The sequence below is a fragment of the Epinephelus fuscoguttatus genome, linkage group LG23 (assembly GCF_011397635.1).
Source record: "Epinephelus fuscoguttatus linkage group LG23, E.fuscoguttatus.final_Chr_v1".
Lineage (NCBI taxonomy): Eukaryota > Metazoa > Chordata > Actinopteri > Perciformes > Serranidae > Epinephelus > Epinephelus fuscoguttatus.
Genome location: NC_064774.1, coordinates 32,907,900 through 32,927,728, shown reverse-complemented (window position 1 = coordinate 32,927,728; position 19,829 = coordinate 32,907,900). Strand labels below are relative to the sequence as shown.

General features: G+C 39.7%; 2 protein-coding genes across 5 annotated transcripts in view; both read left to right on the top strand.

Moving 5' to 3' along the window:
* gal3st4 (galactose-3-O-sulfotransferase 4) overlaps positions 1–13,418 on the top strand; it is a 50,983-nt gene extending 37,565 nt beyond the window's left edge. For all 4 annotated transcript variants that reach the window (XM_049568869.1, XM_049568868.1, XM_049568867.1 and 1 more), the window contains exon 4: positions 1,920–13,418. In XM_049568869.1, coding sequence (XP_049424826.1) covers positions 1,920–2,999 — 1,080 coding nt within the window. In that variant the 3' untranslated portion in view covers positions 3,000–13,418. The remainder of the gene's footprint in view (positions 1–1,919) is intronic.
* Positions 13,419–17,697: 4,279 nt separating this feature from the next.
* Positions 17,698–19,829, top strand: part of trappc14 (trafficking protein particle complex subunit 14) — a 34,206-nt gene continuing 32,074 nt past the window's right edge. Inside the window, exon 1 of the mRNA XM_049568844.1 lies at positions 17,698–18,373. Coding sequence (XP_049424801.1) covers positions 17,936–18,373 — 438 coding nt within the window. The 5' untranslated portion in view covers positions 17,698–17,935. The remainder of the gene's footprint in view (positions 18,374–19,829) is intronic.

Genomic DNA, 19,829 nt, shown 5'->3' with positions numbered 1-19,829 from the left:
TGCAAGGGGCTTTGCAACCTGCCTCCACGCCCATGCTGTGTCTGACTTATCAGTGTCATTTCTGTTTGTCATTGATGCTTACTCTGTTCTGTTCCCGGGGGGCCTTTACTGCTGCTCTTCCTGCCTATTAGGCTTTCCATTTAGGCGTGGGGAAGGCAGAAAGGCTCCAGAACAGAGACATACTGCCAAGTATAATACTGCAAATGTAAATAAAGTTGTCTTTGACTAAAACGGCCCTGACTGAAATAAGAAATGGGATTGGACATCATCAAGCACAGGGATTATAACATTTTGTACAATTTTATATTATGAAACCATATATTGTTTGCTTTTTTGCGCCAGTTACCAAAAATGTATTTACATTCTGTAATTGTCTCTCCGAATTGTAGTATCCATTCAGTAAGTGGTAGTCTTCTTTATTAGCTGCTTAAGCGCTGCTAATGTTCTGTAGTTTGAATGAGTGACTCCTGGCTACCCCTAATCCTACTGCCAGCCTGTACATACTGTACACCAAAAGCTGCTACTGTCCACCTGCTATTATTTCATCATGTAGCTAAAGATCATTAAGTAGCTGAAAACAGATCCTCCTTTTCTCGTCCGCAAGGAAACAAACACACAGAGAGCTTGAAAATGGATTCCGAGAGATTTAACTCCGTTTTATGAAACGTGTACTCATCTGTGAAGAAAATATTTTTTCCAGCGGATGTTTTAGTTACATTATTCAGCTAACTGGAGTAGTTTCATGTCGTATCCGACAACGGGAGGCTTTTAACAGATGACGTCCTGTTACCTTTGCTGGTAGTGTTAGCTGTCCCTGTCAGCTGCAGCCACTGATTTCCTAAAACTGAATAAATACCACATATGCCAACACAAAACTGCTTTGCTAGCTCAATCATGTTGTAACTAAGATATCCCCTGGAAAAGATATTTTTTTCACGGACCGTTTAATGAGTTATTACCTATTACAGACACCGCTAACGGCTAACAGGGCTAACACCTAACGGTTAGCCCAGCTAAACGTGCACACAGAAATAGTAATGTTTGTTCAATCATTGTGTTTATAGACTTTACAAACATCGGATTAGTCCAAACGGTGATACAGTGATGTGAAAAATGTGATATATAGGCTATATATATAGCTAAAAGCTCTGCTGGTTTTCTACCCGGAAGTATTTGTAAACAACAAGGCGATTCCCTCTATAGTCTGGCCGGACGGATGAGTCATGGCCTTGTAAAAGATTATGTTTGTTTCTTTTAGCGAGAATGTGTCGCCGCAAACACGACAAACATCCACTGAACTTTGATGACCTTTTCTCCGAGCACGGCTGAGCCATTTTGTACCGCTACACGTGTTTCTAGTGGGACTAAGTTTACAAGCACAAGAGTTCAGCGAGCCACCGAAGGACCGCCCTACAGATTTACTATTGGTTCTGCAATGTAGGGAGTGTTTTTAAATTCTGAAATTGTATCCGCCCATCTAAACACAAAATCAGGGAGAAAGTCATCAGTCTTTAGTTAAGCAAAGCGTCTAAAGACTGACTTGTGAGTCTAATGATTCAGTGAACATAGATACCTGTAAAATCTGCTCCCTCATTGCAGTTTTGCTGATCACTTCATGGCAAATGGCAGTTTGTGAGAGCAGCAGCTGCCCTCCCTCTCAGTGGGATGGCTGCTGACGTGTTTCTGTGTAAAACCGTGGAGGCAACAATGGATATTTCTCACTGTCTTTAAGCACCTTAAGAGTTTTTTTCTTTTTTCTTTGCTGGTGATCCTTTTCCAGAAGAAGACAACTGGTTCTGCACAAGGTGTCTGTTACTCAGAAGAACAAAGTAAAATATAATGTACCACAGTTGTAGTTGAATTGCAGCACATTAATAGCACCTTTTTGTAACTTCAAGTTCTCCTTTTCTGTTTCTTAGGTGGAGAAGGTGATGCCTGCAGACACGTTCTATTTCTCTATCATCAGGGACCCGGTCGCTCTGGCCGAGTCCTCCTTTGCCTATTATAAGGAGGTTGCGCCTGCCTTTCGGAAAGCCAAAAGCTTAGGCGACTTTGCTGATGACCCCAAGAAATACTATGATCCTCGTCTCCGCAATAACCACTACGCTCGCAACCTGTTGTGGTTCGACTTTGGCATGGACCACAATGCTAATTTCTCTGAGGCCCTGGTTCAGCGTGCTGAGGCCATGATCCGCCGAACCTTCAACCTGATTCTGGTGTCAGAGTACTTTGACCAGTCCATGATTCTGCTGAGACACGCCCTCTGCTGGCCACTGGATGCCGTCGTCTCATTCAGCCTCAATGCTCGGCAGCAGAAGCCCAGTAGCGTTGGGGGGATGAGTGGGAGCTGGATGGGTAAAGCAGCAGCGGCAGCTGGTGTTGGTGGTAGAGCGGGACGTTCACAAGCCAAGACACTGACCAATGTAACAGAGGAGCAGCGGGAGAAGCTGCGGGAGTGGAATGCCCTAGACTGGCACTTATATAAAGCCTTCAACCGGACCTTTTGGGGGGAAATTGATAGGTTCGGACATACCCAGATGGAGCAGGAAGTTGCTCTTCTCAGGACACGACGGGAAGATCTGGCCCGGGTTTGTCTCAGGGACGGCGGGAAGCCTGTGGAGGCGCACCGGATCCGGGACAAAAACATCCGCCCATATCAGAGTGGATTGGTGAAGATTCTTGGCTATGAGCTCCAGCTGGGGCTGGATAACGCCACCAGGACGGCCTGTCTCAGGATGATCAGGCCTGAGATCCAGTACAAAGATGTGCTGGATGCTAAACAGTTCCCACGGGCTGCGGCCCAAGCCCAAACTGGGCAGCAGAGCCAGGGCCTGATGGTAGCAGCAGGTGGCTCTCTTTTAAGACAAGACTCATCCAGGACAGCAGAGAGGCCAGTTAGGGGAGAGGCTGGGGGGAGGGCAGTGGAGAGAGACTGGGATGGAAGCCGCTTAGTGAGGAGGAACCAGACCTTGATACGAGACAAAGGAAGATTGAGATAGTTCGAGGTGAGTCTAGCTCTTGAATACGGTACCTTTGGTCTCTGAACAGATGGACTAATGACCTGAAAACTGAGCCAAGTGTGGTTACACGTGAGAAAACAAAAAGCTCCTCCTTTGCACTTCCACTTTTTGGTTGTTTGCTTGTTTTCTTAAAAACTGTCTTTGCTTTTAGTTGGTGTAGTTCTTGTGAACTTGATCCTTGACCTCTGAATGCCTGGGATGCTTTCATGGCAGCAGTAACAGGTTGAAGGAGCGTTATACGTTTAATCTCAACAGAAAGTGAAAAGATCACATGTTTTTATGAGGAGAAACACTCGAAAAGTGTTGGCAGGTACGTTCTGTTTTGCTGTTAATTTATAGACACTCAGAAGCCTGTTTTACTTCCTGCTCATATTAATACTTTTAAGAGTTACGATTTTCAAGTTGTCCTTGGTGCACATGCTAAAAATTTCTCAACATAAAGGTACTCTCTAATGCAGTACTATTACAGTGAGTCACTGAGCTAAGCACCACTTTCTTTAAAAATAAAACCTTGTGGCCATTTCGAAACATTTCACCAGAATCCTCAGAGATTCTTTTAGCAATTTGACTACAGCAGTATTCTGTCTGCTGCACAGTAAACATGATTTTTTTTTTACTTGTTTCCAAAGTTGTGACTGCATTTAATTATCAAAACAAAAGTGGTAATTGGAAATGTCAAATTTCGTGGGTTAGGCCAGTGTAAAAATGTTCATACTGGTTTGATGTTAAGCCAAACATTGGACCGAACCAGTATGCCGAATTTTACCACTAGGTGTTGCACTCAATAGCAGCTCCTGAGTAGAATGACACTGTGTTCTAATATTGAGCAAGCATCAGACTATTGTGTTGCATCATGAACATCGGAGCTCTCAGTACACATTGAACCAATAAATATGCACTTCTGTTACATCATGTAAACAAAGTAGGTACCTATCAACTGTGCACTAAAGATCAGCTTTATATGGTGTATATATTTACTGGAAATGACATACAACAGCAAGTAGCCTAGTTTGTTATTAGCAATGGTCATTTACCAGAAACTTTTCATTCCCTGGGGATCTCCCTCCAGTCAGCTGTCACCTTATTTTTGTTTATTTTTTTGTAGTAAAATATGAAGCTATTGTGCAGATAATTCCCTCATTTCAGCTTATTATTATGTTGCCGGTGTTGAGTTGAAGACTCTTTCCCCATTCTATTTGAGTTTCCCCCTACCAAACCTTAAGCCCTAACCCTAACCAAGGAGGGTGTTACACATTAACGGGAGGGTTACACTATACGAAACCAGCGCTCGGCAGTAGATTACACAAAGATTGTTTAACAGTAGCAACTCCATTAATCCATTTATAAACAAACATAATAATCATGTGATTATATTGCTTATTACTAATGCAATACAAGTTAGATTTAGCATCTTGACGCTGTCAGCACAGGTTGGTGATGTAGGCTACTTTTTAATTTGCCAGAACATGTCATAATGACAACTGCTGGTTCAGCTTGTTTGCATAAAATCAAACTGGTTTAAGCTTGTGCACCAGACCAGAACTGCTTCGATTCCAAAGTGTTACCATATTGACACAGTTTGGTTTTCTCAGCGACAAACTCTGCCTCTTGTCATCACCCCAAAAAACACAGTAACTTAAACAAACACAATCTGCACCACTCTTCCACCTCCCAAACCAGGCCAGACTGGCAAAATTGGAAATCAACCCAACTACATAATTCCCAGCTTAATGTACAAAAATTAAAAGTTTTAATTGTCAGTCATACTGTCCTTTCAGTTACTCCATTTTAGACAAAATAATGCATTTTTATTGTATATATTATACAAAATTAGCAGGGAGATGTGTTATTTCTCTCCACCAGATTAAGGAAACAGTTGCAACTTAGAAAATGGGTAAAAAATATATCGCGCAGTGGATGGAAATCTTTGCGACAAATCTAAATGTTAAACTATCTTTAGACTGCTGGGTATTTTTTTTAAATGCTTGCTAAGCTCTGTGACTCTAAAGCAGTGGTTATACATGAGAGGCACAAATTGGGGTTAGAGTGTGTATACAACACTAATTTTCCATTACTGATATGGTTTGTAAAGTCAGTTTAGGCTGGTACTGTGATGGACAAAAAGAATTAGGATTTCTGTCTTGGAAACACTTAGCTCAGCTTCAGTCAGTATTGAGCCCTGTTTGGAACCACAAACCTGAACTGCTTCTTAAATATCTCTTAATAATACAAGAGGGGAAAATGATCCGAGGCCTGTTCTCCAGTTCTGATACTCACCAGCCTGCAGGAGGCTGCTTAATGTCAGCATTTGGGCACATTCTTTCCTTCCACTATCTGCTAAAGTATTCATCTGTTTGACACATGAAGACACATTACCATGGAGATCCATTAATATGTTATGATGTCAGATATTAGAAATGAAGTTCATATCAGGTTGGGCCAAAATAAATCAAAAAGCAGTTGTGTGTTAAAGAGGCACTCCCTGATTCTTTGTAATGGACAGTAATGTCCTCAACTCCCCAGATTCCCCTGCTGATAGACTCTTGACAATGAGTCAGCAGGTTTATGGGGGAATTTTAAGTTACACACTACAGTTCCAACACTAACGTATATTCCAAGAGGACATCAGTGTCGCTCAGGAGCCTTTCTAGCTCCTATGTTTAAAAAAAATAGAATCAACAATGAAAGCGATGCTCCTAAAAACAGGGCCAACAAAATAAGGAATACATACAAAACCATAACCTTAAAAATGATGTCAGAAACACAACTCATAAGGCAAATATTACCTAAACAGAATTTGAACCATATATATCATTGTCAAATGAGCTGTGATAGGTTTCTTTAACAAATGAGACCATGGCTGAAATGATTTGGATCACCGTCTCAGACTTACAGACTCATCTACAGAAAATACTAAATTCTGCTTTAAGTGAGAAGCTGAAACTCTTCATCATCCCTGGAGTGTGGCATGTTTATCTGAGTCACATGTTGTGTTACAGCCTGGTGCTGTGTGGTACTTGCTGAAAGCCTGCTGATATTTTATCAGTAACATGCTGCTGCATGACGATTCAAATGTTGCTACATCTATAACAAAAAAGACACATCTTTACATCTGTCAGGGACACCACAGACAGGTTCTCACTTGATGGTCTTGTGCATACCTGCAGTCTGACACAGAATTCCTACATTTGCACATGTGTGTGCTTGCTGACATTGTCTGACTGGTTTTTGACTACACTCAGACACAGTGGTTACATCATGGTATGCAACCTCTTCAGGAGCTCTACAGAGATTCCATGGTTCCCAAAGCAAAATGAATTATACATTAGACTTACAGCATTAAAAGTCAAGTGATGCCTTGCTCTTTGCTTTTTTATGTGTGTGGTTTCTAAAGTTTAACTGTACAAAACTCAAATAGAAACATTTTGAAATTTATTGATCTTCATGTACGAAGTACATTCTGTCTAAAGGAGCAGTGGGCAGCTGTTCTCAAGTACCTGTATTTCCTAACCTGGCTGTCAGTTTGTGTGGTGTTGGAGGAAGGCAGAGCACACAGGAAACCCATGCGAGCGCCTCTCTAGCTTCTCTGGGACTGGATAGCAGACTGTGGTCTGTGCATGAACAGTCAAAGCACTTCAAAGTGAGCCAACTTGTCTGCTGCGGTTTCCACTTTCTGCCATCAGTCAGTGCAACACGACACAGTCTTTCCTGTGATATGTGAACCCCTCATGCACAGTGATCTAATTTGTTTAAGAGCAATGCAGTCACACCATTTGAGAATGATATTTAGAGATGAATATTTTACAGTGAGCCATGCAGTTTTTGCTTACACCTGTCTGTTAGGATTCAACTGCCAAACATATTTTAAGAACTCTCAGAGTGACGCAAAAAAGAAATGCTAACTGACCCTTTGCTAAGCCCCGTCCCCTTGCAGTGGTCTGTCAAGCTGTCGGCGTGAGCATGGAGCCCATACTTTCACTAACTGAACTCCCTCAAGAAATATTATGAAAATTTTGGGGAAAAAAGGTGACTTCAGAGAGAAGCAGATAGAAGAGTGTACAATATGTGTCTGAAGGATATATCCAGGATGTCAAACTCATTCAGCAGCAAAAGCTGAAGATAAAATTAAAGATAAAGATAGCTATTGCTAAAGTCTCCAGGTTACAGTGTAAAAGTGAACCACGGCTAAGTTTAGAACAGTATACCGGTTTTAAGATATACTGTGATATAGAAAATTGACAGTTATTGTACATGTACATTTGTTTTTCTACGATATTGGGAAAAAAAACTGCAACTGGACAGAGAATCTCTCAGACAACATTATTTTAGTTATTGTCAAAAGGAATACTTTTTACACATACTTCTATTAACAAAATTGTTTCAAGTTTCAATGAAAGTAATAGAACATTTGTTCAACCAACAATAACCTTTCCATTTTCATTCCTTTAAGGGTCATTCTGATTGGTAATAATAATAATAATTCTGTAATACCATGATACTGTGAAGCTGTGATATTTTCTGAGACAGTTGTCATACCATGAAAATCTCATACCCTAACCACCACATCACTGGTAATAAAAACCAAGCACAACAACAATAAAGGGGAACGTTTTCAATTCGATTTTCAACCAGCTGTGTGTCATTTCTCTGTATGCAGATAAATGGTTTTTGGCTTTCCACCATGCTGCCAGTGCTCAGAGCTCCCAGCCTGTCTGCTGGCAGAGGTCTGGGCACTGGCAGCATGAGAGAAAGCCAAACACCATTCATCTGCACACACTGCAATGACACACAGCTGGTTGAATATCGGCAAAGTTTTCCTGCTTTCCTTCACTGGTTCCTGTAGAGCAGGGTCGATCTTTGTCATCATGCACAGTCATTAAAAGTACCCTGTGTGTAACATTTGATTTTGGAACAGGTAAGAAACTTATATCTCCTTCCACAAGGAGACATACCCCAGGCACAACATTAAGTTCAAATTCCAAAAAAACAGCCTTAAATGAAGGAAATCTTAAATGATTGCATGAGAGTCTGTGGAGAACAGCTGTGTTGTTGTTGGACTCTTTTTGGAGCTGGCCGATGCTACACTATGATTGGCCAGTCTGCGTTTGAGGGGTGGGACTTAGCAAAGGGTCAGTTAGGCACATTTCCATCAACTGGTTTAGTGCAAATATAACTCGGATTGCACTGAAGATTGCATTTTGGCCAGTGCGTTCTGCCTCTTTTGCTCTCCACACAAACTGTTTATCTGCCACTCAAACGTGATTGGTCAATACCACTTGAACTACAAACAGAAACCAGAATGCTACTAATACCAAAATCTTGTCCATATTGGCCATGTTTCTTGTTGCCCAGAGACAAAGACAAATTATGTCATTGTGGGAATATCTGGGAAGACGCTGACAGCTGGAAAAGCTGATAAGTCATGTTTGTTTAATGTTTGCTACGTGTGCACATATTTAAACTTCTGCGTGTCAATATCTCATTTTGCGCATCAACTCCTTTTTTTAAAAAAAAGGCAAAAACCACCACGCGAGCGTAAAAACTTTTTGCACACTTGAGTAAGATTTACTGAATTTTGCAGTTTCCATACTTACATACATTTCTAATGCAATACTTTTCTAATGCACATAAGTACATTACAACATGGCTGTTTGCCAAATCACAGTATTCAGTATTGTTAATGCATATTTTGGCACTGTTCACTCTCTACAGCGAATAATTATGTTGAGAGATGCAAGATAATATCAGTACATCATCGGTATTGACTGATATCGGTTTTAAAATGAGGTATTAGAATTGGCCAACATGCTTTTTCTTTATTTTGCACAAAGAATGAATATTACTTACATTGAAAAGTACTGTATTTCATGTCTCCATCTGCTGGTAGGCCATCATTATGAGAGTATGCATGCATAATATGATGTTAATTCTACTACAGAAGAGACTGATCACTAAAATCAGGTGGGGATAAAAAGTGGATGTATTGATATCAGTATCAGTTATCAGCCAAATAAGACATTGGCAAAAAATCCAATATCGTGCATCCCTAATTTTGTTGACACTTATCTTGGAAAAGATATTACAGTTTGGAAGAACTGTGGCTGAAATATGTGTTAAAATAGAGTACTGATATCTGAGAATTATATACACCCTCTGACAAATCAGAGCTTAAATTTAGCTAAACGTGGTATAGATCATATTATGCTATTGGATACAACAAGTGTAACTGCTACATATGTAAGGGCATATCTGCCAACATTAAAGAAGTTTAAAAAACACTTGTTGAACATTGGGAAAATTGTAAATGCAGCCATCAAGTCATAGCATTCACACAGAGACATCTTTTGCAGCAAATCCCAACATCACTCCCCATGATACTCAGCTGCAGAGGGTTCAGGTTCACTTATGGAATAGAGGTCTTGAAAGTCTGTCAGAGCTCTGATTGTGTAGCTCTTTAAAACTTCCAACACTGAACATTTGACTGATTGATGCTTACAGTCCCAAACAAAGAGTCCTTCCACCGAACAGCAGAGTGTATTCTCCAACCTGTGCAGTGTGAATGGTGTCACCTTGCAGCAGTCGGCCCTCCGGGGGGGATTGGGTGCACTGCTTTGTGTTTTTATGACTACCTCCTCTGTTCCTTCCAGTGAAAAGGAGATTGTTAATCAGCTTTTACAGTCACCTAGTTTAGACACTGAGTCGATGGAGATTTAACTCAAATTTAAAATTAAAGGAACAAACCTGTGTGCATTCATCTTCCCTTCCTCCAAAAAAACATCAGTGTAAATTTATTTTCACTATAATTTTAAACTCAACTTGCAAACAATTTTTTTCAGTTGCACAATCCCTCATTACACTGACCATAGTATGGAATATGGAGCCAAACCAGTACGTAACCGTGATCCAAGACCTTCACAGGTCATGGTCAATCACAGCCTATTGACAGCGAGTTTTTTTAGAAAAAATGTTGCCATTTTACATTTCTGCAAACCACGGATAGATTACATTTGCACATTATTATGTTTGCGTGTTACTATGTTTTGGCTTAAAATACCTGGTTTAGGTGCACAACTCACGCTGAAAAAGTAGTTATGTCTTGGTAAAATACATCTGCTTTCCCTGCCACTATTTTGCTGGAAATACAGTGATTTCTCAGTAAAAAAAAAAACAACCACTTCTCATGCCACCATCTCTATTGGAAATGCAGTGATATGTTGATAAAAAAAAAAAAAAAAACAAGAACTACTTGTCTTGGCACTATCTCGCTAGACAAGCAGAGATGTCTGTAAAATAAAACCGCTTTTCGTGGCACTACCCTCGCAGGAAAAGCAGGACTTTCTCGATAAAAAACAACTGCTTTTAATGCTGCTATCACTACGGGGAATGCAGTGATGTCTCGGTAAAAAACAACTGCTTTTCATGGCACTATCACTGCTGGAAATGCAGTGATGTCTCGGTAAAATACAACAGCTTTTCACAGGACTATACCTGCGGGAAATGCAGCTATGTTTGTAAAAAACAGCTGCTTTTCTTGGCACTATCCCTGCTGGAAATGCAATGATGTCTGTTAAAAACTATCGCTTTTTATTCCACTATTACTGCCAGAAAAACTGCAATGATCACCACAAAACTCCCATGTTAGGTGCCTAAAAAATACTAGAAACACAGCATAAAATAAACAAACAGTTTTGTTGTTTGTTGGTTGCAAACATTGCTCTGCAGTTTGGCAGCCATCTAGACCAAGTGACCTATCACCTCTACCTCCAAAAAGACATAGTCAGCTCATATACTACGTCACTTTAGAAATATTGATATGATAGGTATGAAACGTAAATGTAAGGTATTTATGGTTTGCAGAAAGTGTATAATAACATTTTTAAAAAACCTGCCTATAGTCTTCTTTTTTTACTTAAACATAAGATTTTTCTTAAGAATCCCTTATGTTTTGATTATTAGATAATTGTGAATATTATATCAAAACATGTCTAAATTAACATGACTTTATTTCCTCTAGTGCCACCATGAGGACAATAACAGACTCCACAGGCTTGTATTGTAATGGAGAACGGGACTAAACCTAGTAGATGTTTGCTGTTGTAGGCCACCACTGTTTAATGAACACTAATGCACAGAACAGTTGCAGACAGAGAGACACAATAGTGTTTTTTTCATGCTTTAGGATGCAGTCTTATTATGGAGCAGGGCTTTAAAACAATACCCTTCTGTATTTGTTATTCTATTTGCCATTTGTACATACTGTATTTATCAGGGTTTCTTTTCTTAAGAGGTTAGTGATGATAAGGGGAAAGGGTGTATCTGTCACAGTATGATGGAATTTATTATTGACGTTGATGAGAAAACAAGAAATATGCACACACCCCGGTGTTCAGTCAGTGTTGAAACACTGAAATGCAACTCAGTTATTATGGCTGGGTATTTTCAGTGTTCAGAGTCATTTATTAGCTATTCTCATCCACTGTTCGTATGTATACCTATCAAAAGCAATGCAGCAGAATTGTTCTTTAACCTACATAATTGCAAAGGATGTGACTTTGCCCAAGAGAGGTGGTTGTGTCCCGTCTGAAACCAAGTGATTTTAGAGTTATTTTAAGGTACTTAAAGGTACTTTAAGGTCACTTAATGTTAAGTATGTAACTTTACGTTAAGTACAGAGCATAATTATGACCAACCATATATCTTTTCCTTAACCTAACATTTGTAACTTTACTTCCCTAAACCTAATTTACAAAACTTTAAGTGAAGTATGTACTTCACATACTTAATATAAAGTTATGTGAAGTTTACGTGAAATATATAAATTTGTTAAGTAAGTTTTTTAACCTAACCTACACAACTTTACTTTACTAGACCTAATCTACAGAATTTTCCGTTTGGTACATAAGTGTCATACTTAACGCAAAGTTACATAACAGAACAGAATTTTATGTGAAGGACACACTCAAACATGATTCTTTTCCTTACCATTATAACTTAACCTTTGTAGCCTTACTTTCCTAAACCTAAGCTACATTTCTTTATGCTAGTTACATAACTTTACATTGAGTACGTAACATGATGACACCCAACCATGATTCTTCTCCTTACCTTAGTAACTTTACCTAACCTATGTAGCTTTACTTTCCTAAACCTAACCTACATTGCTTTATGCTAAGAACGTGACTTCACGTTAAATATGTAATGTGCCGACACCCAACCATGATCCTTTTCTTAACCTAATCCAACCAGTAAGGACAGTAATTTGTTGGACACTAATTTGTTAGATATCATATGAACCATTGTATGTGGTTACATCACATTTATTGATCTCACTTGATGATAAGCATGATTTCATGATTATATCATGCTGTTGTTTTACAAAATGTTATCATACACATTTAGAATTTTAAAAGATTGCAGTGAAAGAAATTACTTATTAATAACACAGGTAATAACACATGGCACTAGAACAATTCATCACCCTGAATATAAATTATTTCAGATGGTAATGTATCTCAGAACAATACAATGATTACGTGTTGATCTCCAGATAATGCCTCAAAATGATCAGTAACCACCGCCACACAATTATCTCGTAATCACAAGATAAAGTTTATAAATATTATCTCTTAAATATCTTATCAGGTATTTGAGATAAAGATCTCATAATTAGAAAACATTTTTGCTCCATTGAAGACATTTTCCTGTAATTATGAGAATTTATGTCACAAGTAAGGACACAGAGGTCATAAGTATATATAATTACGGTTACAATGTGTTTCTATACACACTGTGTACGCACATCCCCACTTACACTCCCAATCACACAAACGAACTGTGCTGCAAGGTAACAGAAAGGAAACTAAAAACGGTGCTTGATTTTCATGCCTGTCTTCCCACACACTTTGTTTCTTCCAGGGGGAATGTGGTTAAAATGTTAATACTGATATGGTACTGTGACTTCTTTTCTAGCTATTTACTAGTATCAGAGTTTTCATAAGTGAACATGTATGTTACATAGTGTGTCAGAATAAAAGGTACGTCTTATGTCAAACCATTTAAATGTCAGTTTTCAGAGGTCAGAATGAGCAGAAGGTCTGGTACACAGTATGATTCATCTTTTATCACTCCTTTTGAATAGCCTACATCCCTGTTCTAATATTCACACAACACTGGGCTGTTATTGACAGGACACGCTTTATTGATTGGGGATTCTCTCAAGCTGTTACAGATTTCACTGTACTGGAAGTGTAAGAGTTTGTTCAGAAAGCAACAGTGTACTTTGGATCTTACTTGAAAATGTTCTCTTTTTTGGTGAGACTTGTACTAGATCACGCTCTTTGTGTGCATCCTTTGAGTTTTTTTTCTTGTACTGAATAAAGCAACATTTCTTGAACTTCACCAACTTGTCTCCCTGATTTCACGCTGATTATCAACACTGAACTTTCAGTTTGCCGCTGTATTTGAAAACAGTTGAATGAAGCCTGTGTGGCTCAAAAAGGAGCTGAGAAATGTATTCATGTGACTTTTATTTCTTCTGGTACATCTCAGAGGAAAATATTGTAATTGTTTATGTGACATCTGTAGTTATATTACCAGATTCATATTTTGCATACTTAACATGATCAGCTCTCAGAATATGTTACTTAATGGTATAAGTATATGACATATAGCTCCACCTGATCAACAAGAGGGGTGTAAATTGATTAATAACAATAACAGTATAACACTATAAAACAAGCCATTGCTCATAATGAACACTTTTACATGAATAGGCTATTTCAAGTACAAATTACACTCACTAGTTCTTCACTAGAATTTTGAATGCAGGTCTTCAACTGGAACTCGAGTGTTTTTACGTTACAGTTTACATAAAATTGATTCAAAACATAGATCAAACGGAGGAAATTTTACATCAGTCTTGGAGATCATGTGTCTGAGAAACAACCTCTGTTGTTGGGTTGCACAAGGGAGCTGCCTTGGTCCATTATTATTCTTATTGTACATGCTGTTACCTGGTGACATCATGAAAGACAATGTTTGTTTCCATAGTTACGCAGATGACACACAACTGTACATCTCCACTGAACCAAATTGTGCTGCAGTCATAAACTCCAATGAGCAATCATTTTTTAAGTTAAATGAGGACAAAAGTGAAATCCTGCTTGTTGGCCCTAAAAAAAGAGAAATGCTGCTTAATAATCTGGGGAATTTAACTCCCTGGATTAAATCTGAGGTGACAAGTCTTGCTGTGATAACAGATTCATATCTAAGCTTCAAGTCCCGCATTAACAAGGTGATGAAAACATAATTTTTACACCTCAGAAACATAGCTAAGACCATTTTAAAATGAAAAAGATGCCAAGAAATTGATTTGACTACTATAATAACCTTTTTACTGGCCTCCCAAAAAACACCACTGAGAGACTTCAGCTCATTCAAAATGCCACAGCCCAACTATAAACCACAACCAAAAGGAGAGAGCACATCAGGCCACCCTTAGCTGCTCTGCACTGGCTTCCTGTTAAATTTAGAATTGATTTTAAGGTCCTCTGCCTTGTACACAAAGCCATAAATGGGCTTGAACCAGGCAACATTGCTAACTTCCCTGTTAACTACTTGCCTCAAAGAATACTACAATCATCTTCTGCTGGTGTATTAGAGGTTCCCAGCAACAGCCGGAAGAAGATCAGGGATGCAGCCTTTGCCACTCATCCCACAGCTATGGAACAGATAGATATCAGGGAAGCTAGCTTGTTTAATAAAAAAAGCTAAAAACATGTCTGTTTACTTCAGCCTTTAACTAGCTCTGACTTCTCATACAGGTCTGAAACTCTCTTTTTTGCTTCACGCTGCTGCAACCTTTAAAAAATGTTGTATCTTACTTAATTTGACTTTTTATGATTTATTATTTCATCTTATGAGTCTTTTTTTATTTTAAGATTTACTAATCAGTTAATCCTTGTTTTAAATTGTTTTTAAATGTCCTTTTATATTGAATTGCCTTGTTTGTCTGTTCTATTTTCATGTGAAGCACTCAGTGCTGATAATGTCCGTGTTGTAAAGCACTTTATGCTGCATTTTTTGTATGAAGGGTGTTATATAAAGTTTATTATCATAATTATTACTGTTACAGTATTACTTTTTCTACTCAAGAAAAGAATTCAAATTCCAGTCACAGAATGTACCGTGATGTCATCCATTGGTTCGTGGACTCCATAAATCTTTAATAATAATGGATTACTGTTAATTTATTATGTTGATCTGTTCTGTACGACATCTATTGCACGTCTGTCCGTCCTGGAAGAGGGATCCCTCCTCAGTTCCTCTTCCTGAGGTTTCTACTGTTTTTTTCCCCTGTTAAAGGGTTTTTTGGGGGAGTTTTTCCTTAGCCGCTGCGAGGGTCCAAAGAACAGAGGGATGTCATATGCTGTAAAGCCCTGTGAGGCAAATTGTGATTTGTGATACTGGGATTTATAAATAAAATTGATTGATTGACTGAACTAGATACTGACACTAAGATGGAGCCTATTCATTTCAGTGGAGTTGCTTGCAAGGCGCATCCGCCAAAAAGTTTTCTAGCTTCCTGGTTTACTTCCTTGATATGCAGCTCACTGAATATGAGCTTCTCCTGCTGGCCCTGTCCACGAGATCTCACCCGGCTCAAAAACTTTATATTGTAATGACGTCACAGATTTTTAAATTGCTTTTCTCTGCTCTAAGAAAGTTTACAAATATAAAACCACCATGGATAAAAAATTCAGAATAGAAAAAGTTATAATTGACCTTGTTTGCAGTTCAAGGTGTCCTGTCAACAGTTTTACAGACCTCTCTTTTACAATAGTGGTCTATGGGGAAAATGCTTTTTGGGCCACAGGAAGATTTTTCTCTGCAATAGAGGCCACTGGGAAAAACTGGCTGCAAGGCCGAGTGGCTTTGCTGGTGGACTTCCATTTTGAAGCCCCAGGTTCAGCATTCAGCCATTGCCATATTGGTTTTTTGGAGCCAGAGGTGGTTGTATTTGGGTGAGAGGGTGCACTGTGGAGGAGCTAGGGGTGGATCTGACTGAGAAGCAGAGGACAGCCCGTCACTCAAAGCGGCCCTGTTCTTAATTGTGCGTAACTTTGAGCCTTAATAATATGTAAACAGGTGAGTTATACAATATACTTCATTTTTCAGCCCTGCAGGTTGCTGCTTGACCATCACAGGTAAAATCACAATAGCACTGTACAGGTCTAGTGTGAAGGCTGAGGTTGCAGAACTGAAACTTCTTCTGTTTGCCAAGCGTGTCGGAGAACTGCAGTGGCTGACACAAAAACGCAAATGGCCTTATTTAGAGTCAGTGTTTGATTTTTCTGTTCTGGGTTACTGTAGAAACAACATAGCAGACTCTGGGGAAAAGGACCTGCTCTGTATGTAGATACAAACAACTTATTCTGTGGTTACAAAAACTCAGTATTTCTCATTTTCAGGTGATTATGAAAACATAGTATGAATATTATATACCATGGGTCTTCAACAGGGCGTCCATGACCCCTAGGGCATCATCACAGTTACTTTAGGGGGGGTCACACAGACCTCCATATCATAGCCAACAGTACCCTGACTGCTGGTACTAGGATGAAAAACGAAGACTGCCAATAGATGCCCCTGAATCACACACACTGTTCCTTTAAGACCTGGTTTGACAATATTTTCAGGGGTTTTCCATTTGTATTATGTTGTTTCAGTCATTCAGTCGATGTTTTTTGTTAATGTCAATTGACTCACTGTACGATTGTATGAATGTAATTAAGGACTGGATGTCTTCTAACTCCCTTCAGTTGAACGCAGCTAAAACTGAGATTTTAATTATTGCACCTGATGCCTCAGCATCTAAAGTGGCCAGCTGCTTAGGGTCCCTCAGTGCAAATGTGCACCCCAAGTTGAGAAACCTTGGGGTCACATTTGATCAGGCCATGCTCTTCGATGACCACATCACATGTCCAGATCTCATAAGTTCACTCACATCACTCCAGTCCTGGCATCCCTGCACTGGCTCCCTGTTAATTTCAGGATCCAGCACAAGATTCTAACCATCACTTACAGAGCCCTCCATGGTCAAGCACCTGCATACTTGACGGATCTGGTGTCCTTTCACTGTCCTGTCAGGTCACTGCGGTCCGCTGAAGGCCACCTACTTACTGTCCCTCACACAAGATTAAAGACGAAAGGTGATAGAGCCTTTAAGGCTGTTGCACCGAAATGGTGGAATGCACTACCTCATGAGCTGAGAGCGGCCTCTTCCGTGGACACTTTCAAAAAGCAGTTAAAAACACATCTGTTTAGGCTTGCGTTCCATTAATTGTCCATTGTATCATCTCTGTATTTCGCTGCACTTTACTTTTTGTTTTTGTGTATTTTGCATTGTTTCTGTTATTGTATTTTTTGTATTTTATCTTGTGAAGCACTTTGTGAGTCCTCTCTGTGAGAAGTGCTATATAAATAAATTTTACTTACTTACTTACTTACTTAATCACTGGTTCAACCGTACAGTACACTGAACCTCTTTATCTGCAATGCGCGCAGTTGCTGACAGAGTTCTGAGCTCTGCTCTGTGTTCTGCTTTCTGCTGATTGATTAGTGTGGTCTGGAGAAAGCTCTGTTTCGATTAGCCATCCTGTTGTTTGTATTGCTACCTGCTACTGATAAACGGAAGCTCAGCGACCAAGATGAATATCAATGGTCTTAATGTTACTTTAATGCTGTTATTGGCGGTAGCAACCTTATTGTGTTGTAGATAGATAGTTTTTGTGAAACACTGACACACGGTCCTTTTTACCATTAATGAAAGGACCGTGGCACTCGAGTCTCGTCTTGTTTACACTGCAGCAGATGGTTAACGGCGTAGATTAGCTACTTTGTTACGTGCAGTAATAATGGAATCCCAATGTGAGTATGTCATGTACTTTCCCGCCGCTCCAATATCGAGTCTGTCAGACCCGGCGCAGTATACGACTCTTCCGCGGCGAAAGCACGTCTACCTCGGGGAGGTGGTCCAGTTCCTGCTGGTCCTGCGGTCTCGGACCGCGGCGGGGAGGAGGGATGACAGCTCCGGTGTTTTACCCTGGAAGGACCTGGCTGGTTCTCTCTTAGCTCTGGCGAGTGTGAGCGTCGCCGAGAGCCGGCAGCAGAGACCCGACGACTACCAGCCAGACATACAGAGCACCTGCAGTGAGGACGAAGGAGGGGAAGAGGAGCCCGGGGAGAGGGAGGCTGGAGGGGAAAGCGAGCGGACTTTCAGACAGTGCAGCCCGCATCTCATTCACAACAGCTCGGCTAGTGATGGGCAGCAGCATGGAAGGGAACCGGTGAAGGTAAAAAGGATAAAGTAAAGGAGTAGTTAAGAAATGTCATAGAAACGGGTTTTTATTAAAGCCAAACCAATGACTTTTTGGACAACTGTCAATACACTGTCCTACAGGAAGTAACCTTTACATATTTCCTGAGTTGAGATAAAACCACACCACAGTCATTATACACTTCCTTTCTCCACTGAGTGACCTTTACTCCTCTGTTTGATCTGATTCTCTCTGAGGCAGAGCAGGCTTTGCTCTGCTTGCAATAATCTTTGTGCTCCAGATGTGCACAGACTTGACAGTGCAGTCTTGTCTTCAGGGGGTTTATTTAAAACTGTTTAAGTCTCCACGTCTGCCTGCCAGGCTGCAGGCAGGGAGGAGATCTCCACATACTGAAGACTTCACAGATGACACTGCAGCAGTTTAACACACTGCAACAGTGACTGCACTGCTCTGTAAATGGCTGGGTACAGAACCTCAGTACCTACTGGGTGTCTGTTTAAGTTGGTATTTTAAACCTCAAAGTACTTTACTTAAAGGGAAATATTCGATCATCCAACTGTCTCAGACGCAGGTTTGTTGGAAATTATCCCTTGAGTCTTTAAAAAAAGATCCTGCACGCTGCTCTTGGTCAGCTTCATCATTTATTGGATATATACACACCTTCAGGTACCAAATGCCTGGTCAGAGGTGGACCATTAGGCGATTATAGTAACATGTACTGTATGTCTACTCTAAGTGCAGTAATATTATAGAGCTCTACGATAGAGCTGAACAATTAACTGGGCGGCAGAAAGTTGGGTGGCAACCATTCTCATAACAGATTAAGAATTCTAGTCATTTTTACAGCAGAAATGTTGATCTCTGGTTGCAGTGTCTGTGAGGATTTGCTGCTTTTGTCTTTTTTTATATGAAAATTTTTAAATAAATAATCCTTTGAACTGTTGTTTTAACAAAATAATAAATTTGTTAATGTCTCTTTGGGCTCTGGGATGGACTTTTTTTTGTTGTTGTTGTTATTTTATAGACCAAAAAATTAATTGAAAAATATTAGGTAGTTAAAGGCTGAGCTTGGTATATTTCAACCAGGACCCTATTTTCCCATGTTTTTGATTCCCATGATTTGGCAATGGTGATGTCAGGGCTGTTTCTGGTTGAACAAAAGGGTCTTAATCTTTAACAAAAGGTCCATCTCTGTAGGGATCATTTCCATAACATTGTCAGACGAACAATTAGAAGAACAATCTAATCCTGTCAGTGGCAAAAACACTTATAGTGGATGTACATTGATGATGTGAACGTGCCCCAAGTAGTTACATTGCAGTTTCATATGAACATAGGGCCCAGGGTTGAAAAATACCAAACTCACGCTTTTATTAACCAATGATGACAGTAATTGCCCTGCTTGTTGATGATCTGTATGCTGACTTATTTCACATATTGTCACCAAAACAAACACTCAATGAAACTCTGT